At 34.3% G+C, this 8,687-nt stretch overlaps 1 protein-coding gene across 1 annotated transcript; it reads left to right on the top strand.

The window, feature by feature from the left end:
* The first annotated feature begins 2,681 nt into the window (after positions 1-2,681).
* LOC111900660 (protein ALP1-like) lies at positions 2,682-3,626 on the top strand. Its single transcript, XM_023896544.2, has one exon. It carries the CDS (start codon positions 2,682-2,684, stop codon positions 3,624-3,626), a length of 945 nt encoding a protein of 314 aa, XP_023752312.2.
* Positions 3,627-8,687: the final 5,061 nt, after the last annotated feature.

Below are 8,687 nucleotides of genomic sequence, written 5' to 3'. Positions count from 1 at the left end.
CATAAGCTTGGGCCGTAAACTCCTTTTTAGGCTTTAAAATCTTAAGTTTTCATGTCCAAACTCACCTAGGTAAATCCCTTAATTAGTACACAAGCTTAAAGGAAGGAAAAATGGGGTTTTTGGCAAGGTTTTAGGTGTTTACGGCATAAGGGGCTTCCTAGGCCGTAAACTCCCTTTAATCCTCTAAATCCTATGATTTTTGGCCTCTAAATGCTATGGAATATGATTAGAACAAGATAAGGAAGAAACCCTTACGTTTGGGAGCCGGAATTCGCGGTTTTGGAGTCGGGTTCGGGTCTAGAGAGAGAAAGTAGTGAGAGAGAGTGAATGAGTGGTAAAAGAGTGTTCAAATGGTGTTCACTCTCATTTCATATGCCTCGGGTGTTGCACCCGATACACGGCTACCCGATGCTAAAGTTTAACGGGGTTGAAACTTTTTACCCGGGTGAAGTGGTTGAAAAGTAATATAACTCTATTTAGTTAAACGGGGTTAACACTTACAAGTTATAATTACTTATGATAATGTCAGGACATATAAATAACTAGATATTTGTTTATTGACGACTCCAAACATCACGGGAAAACAATAAATATAACGACGAATTCCGTTAGTGCAGACGGGATTTGTAACGGCAATAAATTTGGGTTATCACATCTTTCTTGGCAGAAATCCTAACGTGCCTAAATATGTCGAAAAGAACATCCCTAACCAGATCGTGTTGGTACTTGAAACCCGGGAGCTCTTTACAATGAACTGGAGTCCAAGCATGCCTTGCGACAAACAGGGCAAGTCTCGTCAGCTGGAAATAAACAGATCATAAGGCGATACTTGAGGATGGAACGATACTCCACTGGCGACATATGCTGGCCAAGACCGTCAATAGGAATAGTCATAAGAAAATCCTGAGCATGTGGGGCCCTTAGACACTCAAATTTTTTTTTCTGCCTAATCGTCATGTCGAAGTGAACTTCCATGTCTTGGACAATTTTACTAAAAAGGGCACTCGCCAATGAATGTTGGGATTTTGGAGGGGCGGTGTCGTTAAGAATGAAATCGCTGAAGTCAAAGCTTGGAATCGTCTCACGAAGACGGGCCAAAGCACAAACATAATCTGAATCCATACCACATATGCCACTATTTCGTAAGATGTGGTCTTGTAACACCCACGATTGAGCTCGCGAGGCCACAAAAGCATAGGAGGAAACCTCTACTGCTGAGTACAACCCCAAACCACCAAACCTAATTGGTAACGAAGCCAGTCGCCGTTGAAGGTTCCCAAAGAATGGACCCCCACAAACCAAAATGTCTTCAATCGACCCACGTAACCCTTTATCAAACCACAATGTCTTTTAGACCTAGCAACCTCTTGAATTCCCTCCAAATTAATTTTCAAACATTTGATTGGAATTTGAACTAACCACCAAAAATGTCTTCACCTACGAACGTGGGATATATTATTAAAACAAAAACAACTGGATTTTCCTAATAAGTGAAAAATACTATATATGTATAACAATATTAACCTTTTAAATGAAAAATAAAGGGTATCACAAACTGGTTATCGTTCATATTAGCTCGGTTTTTATGGGATTTGTGGGTTCGTAGAAACAACCATAAAATTATAAGATTTTTTTTAAGAATATATATTATTATTTTTTTAGAGCGAACAAACTCACACACATCATTTATTCAACTCTTAGACTACATCTTTCGTCTACAAAAAAGACTTGAACCCGTAACCTATGACTGAGGGGCAACTTTCACCAAATCTCAACTATTTTTACGAGCTTTGTGAGTAAAAACTGAAGTGTCAGTCATAATTGTTATTTCACAGTGACAAGTGACGGTGATTAACAAACTTAACTATGATTTTAGTATTTTTATTTTTCAGGTTTATGTAATATGATTTAAACACAAATGTAATCACTAGTTGCAATAAAACCGGGTTTTCAGAGTTGTAAACATATTCAAGTAATTCTAAGTAACATTAGTTATGTTATAAGGCTATCAGGAGTGGAGAGATCTCCACGCGTGAAACGCTTACGTGGAGGGTCTCTCCATGCGTGAACACCGCCCCTGGTTTCAGTGGGTTGGTCGTGGCGTGGCTCCCAGGACGGACGAAGACGCGGACGTTGATTGACTATTTAATTTTTCGACCGTTGGGTTATTAAATAAAAAAAACCTTTTTCCTTTAATTTACTTTCTCTGTCTAGATATACATCCACTTATACATAATTTTTTTTAAAACATTCATACAAATTTTCTCAAATCAAACATACAAATTCAACCAAAAAATGGATAGCGATTCTGATGACAATTTGGTTTTGCACACACTATTGTCTGCGGCACAAGACGTGATTCGTCAGAGAGGCAAAACTTCACATCGCGAGAAGAAACATAGAAAATATATCAATCGGGATCGAGAGGCGGCACATGAACTTTTGGTACGTGATTATTTTGCCCCTGATAGTCTTTATGACCTTTCGAAATTCGAAGACCGTTTTCGTATTAGTAGAAAATTATTTTTACGGCTTCAGATTTGGAACGTAATTATGAGTTTTTCCAATTACGTTGGGATGCTAGAGGTAAACGTGGTTTTACCACAATACAAAAATGTACGGCCGCTCTCAGACAATTGGGATGTGGTATAACCGCAGACGCATCAGATGAGTATCTGAAAATGTCTGAGAGGACGGGTCGAGATTGTACATATCTTTTCTGTGAGTATGTTATAGAGCTTTACGGTGACATATATATGCGACATCCGACTAAAAGTGATGTCGAACAGTTGTATGCCGCGCATGAAGCTAAACATGGTTTTACAGGGATGCTTGGTAGTATTGATTGTACACATTGGGAGTTGGCAAATTGTCCCAATGCGTGGCGTGGTCAATTCACACTAGGAAATCATGGGGTCCCGACTGTTATACTGGAGGCGGCTGTTTCAAACGACCTATGGTTTTGGCATGCATTCTTTGGTATGGCGGGGTCAAACAATGACCTGAATGTGCTTCACGCGTCTCCGATATTTAACGATATTTTGCAGGGTAAAGCACCAGATATGTCATACGTTGTGAATGGAAATGAATACAAGTATGGATATTACCTAGGTGAAGGGATATATCCAGAGTATGCTACATTTGTTAAATCTTTTTCGTTTCCAGCCGATGATAAACGAAAATTGTTCAAGTTAGCACAGGAATCTGCACGGAAGGACGTTGAAAGAGCGTTTGGAGTCCTAAAACAAAGATGGCACATAATCAAGCATCCAACACGAACATGGGATAGGGCAAAACTAACGACAATGTTGACTGCCTGTGTGATTCTACATAACATGATAATAGAAGAAGTGGGCAGAGCTATTTGTTCATATACCGACAACGATGCACTTAACCCACCTGCAGTAATACAAGTTGGCAGCCCGAAATACTTCTCTAGGGTTTTGGAAATACAAAATCGTGAAACACATCACAATCTACGACACGATTTAACCGAACACATATGGGGGAGACAACACCAATGGGGAAATGACGATGAAGATGAAGAGGATGAGGGCGATGATTACGACGAAAATGCAGACGGTGATGACGAGGCGGACGAGGATGATGATGATGACGACGAGTAGTACTGGTCTACGGTTTTTATGTTTTACTTTTTTTTTTTAATTAAGTAGTGTAGTAGTTGATTTGTTAGGTTTTATGTGTCTTTTAGTAATTTTAGGTTTTAAATTTCTATGTTTTTAATTAATGAAAAGTTTTTTTTTTGTATTTTCAAAAAATTTATTTATCTTATAAATTATGTTTTTTTATTTCATATAGTGTTACAAAAAATAAAGAAACTTACCTATTTTAAAAATTATGTTATTTATTTAACAAAATGTTAAAAAAATAAAAAATAAAAAAAGTAAATATTATTAGTGGTGACCATTTCCATAGTGGAGTGGGTTGGTGGTGAAGGTGACGTGGCGCAGAGGCGGACCACTTTTCCGGTGAGTTTGTAATGACCACTCCACATATTCGTATTTATAACGTTAGAGCAAATCACAATACATTGCGCACCCCAAAAACGGAATGTACCCCGTTATACATTATATGTCTTTTCTTTCTATGTGTTCATATTTAGCTTCGCCCAATAGAAAGCCCAATATTCGTCCTCCTTATCATGGGTTTTCTACTTTTATTTACCTGTAATGTTATTCTTTTTTGTCATATCGGCCCAAATAACCAGGCTTGGTTAATCAAATGGGTCGTATCTAAGTTCCAACTATTGATTCCCTGGGTTCGTTTTATAAAATTCAGTAAGCAAATTATGTTCGTTTTAATACTTTATTAATAGTTTTGGAAAATTTGGACAAGAACATGATAGTAATACTCAACTTGGATATGGAACAGGTACAATCTGCTCGATTCATAGATAAATCAGAGAAACTGGTATTGTGTCATATTTTATATATACTTGTATTTTCATCCACGTTGATGAATATCATGAGAAACAGCTACATGACAGTTAATAATGGTATTTGACAGTTATTGTAAGGGCATGGTCGTCTTAGTATACCAACATGTTTTAGTTAGCAGCCTATCTTTGGTAACTTTTAGTCGGAGTTGAAATTTCAATTATCTATAATATTTAACCACACTAAAATTCTTAACAAAAATTATATTCAAAAGTAACACATCAAATTATTATATGATTAGATGTCAAACATATAATCTTCTTAAATATATAGTTTTTTGTTTTCATTTGTTTTTCATCTGTCTTATCTATGAGTCTGGTGAGTATTTAACGATTGACATGTCCTTTTGTTTCAAAGAATTTTATGAATTTTAATCAAGACAACATACTATCTTACCTCTCACACGCCACTTCATATGTTAGGCCCCCTTCCCTAGTACCCTTACCCTTTGTTGACAATAACACTCGAGAGATTATGAATCCAATTCATTTCCACCCCTCTTTCATTTTCTTCAAGGTACTATCATGTCACCAAAGCCAATAAATTTGATTCCCATGTTTTCTTCACCATATATTAAAACAAGGCATTAAACACCCATCAATCGGATGTCAATTTTCAAAAGATGTCAATATGGACATGAAGCATCTTTTTGAATATAACAGGGAAACGATTGTTAACAAGTGTTGGTAAATAAATCTTTAGTATGTGTAGGTTTGTGTGTGGGCCCCCAACACACATATATTACATCATTGGAGGTTAATTTAAGATACGTCTGTTAATATGTGACTAAACACAGTGTAATACGGAAAAAAAATTACAGATAACAGGTGCCGACGGTGGTGTGAGAAACCAATACGGGATTTTGATTTAATTAGAATTAATGTTGAATTATCAGATTAGGTGGAAAGTCTTAGTATAAAATGGTCTTAATGTTTGTTGATTAAGAGGCAAAAACGGGGTCTACCATGTTATTCTATTTTGCAATTATGAAAATGTACTATTGAGTATTGACATATATAGTGTCCATTCATGCACACGCTCTCTTTGAACATGAAAGTACAATGTCATGGTCGTTTGTACATTCTGCTTTACGATTTGTATATTATATATTTATTTGGCTATATATGTATCAATAATTCATAATCAATATTTGACATATTTTACATACATTGATCCGATATACTCAAACAACATGAGTTATACGTTCTGAGTTTCCTTCACTTAGCTTTGGTACATGTGGCGGGTAAGTTTTGTAATTTCTATAATTTTATTTGAAAATTACGATTTGAATTATATCATGTCTATAACGAATTAAATGAATAAAGTTAAAACTTAGGTAAAATATAAAAAGGGTCTAAATTCTTCCACTATGTATTTTTATATATATTAAAAAGATATGATTATTAGTGCACTTACATTTTTATAATCATTATTTGAAATATATAACATTTATATAAATATAAATAACGGACTTATTGACTTGACCATTCTAGGCTCTAGCCCCTTACTATATTATCCACCTCAATAACGGCCCGAACCACCCATTTTGGATAGGGATAATGACTTGAAAGGGTAACGAACTTTCGACTTTTGTCACATTTAGTCATTAAACTTTTTTTCCTTATCTATTTTCCATTGAACTATTGAAACTGTTCACATTTTACCCTTATGACCGGCTCTTGCCGGTCATAAGGGTAAAATGTGAACAATTTTAATAGTTCAATGGCAAATAGATAACGGAAAATAGTTTAGTGACTAAATGTGACAAAAGTCGAAAGGTCATTTCCCTCTAAAAAGTTCAATGACTAAATGTGAACAAACTTTCTCTTGTATTACGTTTTAGCAAATTATTATTTTTGTTAAATTGTAGCAACATTTGTTGATGAAGAAATCTATGAAATAAAAAAAACCCTGAAAATATATTTAAAAAAAAAACACAAAAAACCAAAACCGAAATAAAAAACCAATGGTTTGACATTTTCCAAAATAAAAAATCAAAATTTCCAATCTGATTTTGGTTTTACAAAAAAATGAACCATTCTCACTAATGTGAATTATGACCATTGGTTTGGCATGCAGAATTTGTGACATCCCATGAATATGTAGTTACAACGTCATCTGAACTCGTAATTCAAAGTAAGGGGTTAGAGTATCATCGCATGAATACGTAGTTACAACATCGCCTGAACTCGTAATTCATCACCTACAGGTTATGGGTCTGCTCGTGTTTCATTGGGTTGTCTAGAATAGTCCGTGGTCGCCATCTATACTCTGGTAGACGACTACATCGCCATATTGCCGGTTAAGGTTATGGTATCTCCTTTCATCCTACATCACATATTCATCATCATCTATTTACCTAGTTATCATCACCTTTCTATCATCACCTATCTCTCATCATTTTATTTCATCACACACCAACTATTTCATCTACCCATGTTTCATCCGCAACATATTTGTAGATATAAAATAAATATACCATTTAAATCTTTTAAAACATGTATAAAATCGTTCATCCAGCATAGACAACAAGTATTCAAATAATATGCACACATAACACGTAATTTATATAAAATACTTCATATCTACGTGTAAGATGAAAATAACTATATATACCATAAAAATCCCATAAATGCTTCCTAACTTCGAACCCCAAGGTTTACTCTACTAAAGCTTCATATTCTCGACTCTTTGGACGTAGAAGGGTCTAGATCTATCACACCAAAAAGCTCAAGATAGGTCTTCCTCTCACTCTACACACTCAAGCTCGCTAGGGTTCTCACTTATGGGAAAGGTAGTCGTAATTGAAGGTCATAAGTGCCTTTGAATATGGCTTGCGCCCAAAGATTTAGGGTTTCTGCCAACAACGCGGACTCGTCGAGTCACCTCACCGACTCGTCGAGTCCATTCATTAATCCGAGTCATCAGTCGCGACCTTACTCAACGAGTTGAGGCGTCAACTCATCGAGTCTCTCTTCTTAAATCAAAAGAAAAATACTTAAATTATGATACCTGAAAATCCGGATGTTACATTTTGTTTTTTTATTTCATAGATTTCTTCATCAACAAATGTTGCTACAATTAAACAAAAATAAATAATTTGCTAAAACATAATACAATAGGAAGTTTGTTCACATTTAGTCATTGAACTTTTTAGAGGGAAACGAACTTTCGATTTTGTTCACATTTAGTCACTAAACTTTTTTTCGTTATCTATTTGCCACTAAACTATTGAAACCGTTCACATTTTACCCTTATGACCGGTAACAGCCGGTCATAAGGGTAAAATATGAACAGTTTCAATAGTTCAATGGCAAATAGATAACGAAAAAAAGTTTAGTGACTAAATGTGACAAAAGTCGAAAGTTCGTTACCTTTTCAAGTCATTATCCCTTTTGGATAACCAACTCGAGCCTTTAGGTTTATTTTAGTTGTTTATAGAACATTGTATCCTATAATAGGATAAGCAAAAACTGAACCACAAAATAATAATAATAAATAAATAAATAAATAAATAAACCGAAAAAACAGTATAAACCAAAATCAAAACACATATAAAAACCGACTTTTTGTAGTTTGCTTTGTCTTGGTTTAATGGCATAAGTCTGGATGCCACCCTTTTGGTTTCATTACACGTCGTACATTTTTGCCCGTAATTTGATCACTTCATGGTAATTTATGTTACAAGTAGAAGTAAAATGAACTCAAATGTTTTGTTTGTTGTTGCACATGTAACCAATCAATAATTTGTTTTGTTCGTTTATGTTATAGATTGATTAATTTATTCTACCACTTGATTGTGGTCCAAATTCTAGAAAATCAATCAAACCTTTAATGACGTTGAATTTTATCAATATCTTCTTTGTCTAAATTTGGGATTTAAATTAACAACATTTATTATAAAAAATATTTTTTATTAGCCACATTGCATTAGCTTATATAATACCATTTAATTCGAAGAAAACGATTGATCAATATAAATTAGGCAATCATATTTATATACCATTAAGTTATAGTTAAACAATATATGTTTATTATGAAATATGATGGTAAGTTAAAAAATAATGTAAGAAATGAGATTGTAAAAAAAAATTATTTTATTATTTTTGGTAAAAACAATGAATATTTTCAATACATTCTCATTATTTATACTAGCAAAAAAAAAGTTATTTTATAAAGGTTTTTATAGTGGTGCATAACTACGTTCATAAAACTTCATATTTATCATGA

The sequence above is a fragment of the Lactuca sativa genome, chromosome 5, assembly GCF_002870075.4.
Source record: "Lactuca sativa cultivar Salinas chromosome 5, Lsat_Salinas_v11, whole genome shotgun sequence".
In the NCBI taxonomy this organism is placed as follows: domain Eukaryota; kingdom Viridiplantae; phylum Streptophyta; class Magnoliopsida; order Asterales; family Asteraceae; genus Lactuca; species Lactuca sativa.
This window is presented reverse-complemented; position numbering and strand designations above follow the sequence as displayed.

Bases quoted from the DNA above. Each gene is read 5' to 3' on its own strand.
- LOC111900660 (XM_023896544.2), top strand. From the start codon at position 2,682: ATGTCTGAGAGGACGGGTCGAGATTGTACATATCTTTTCTGTGAGTAT.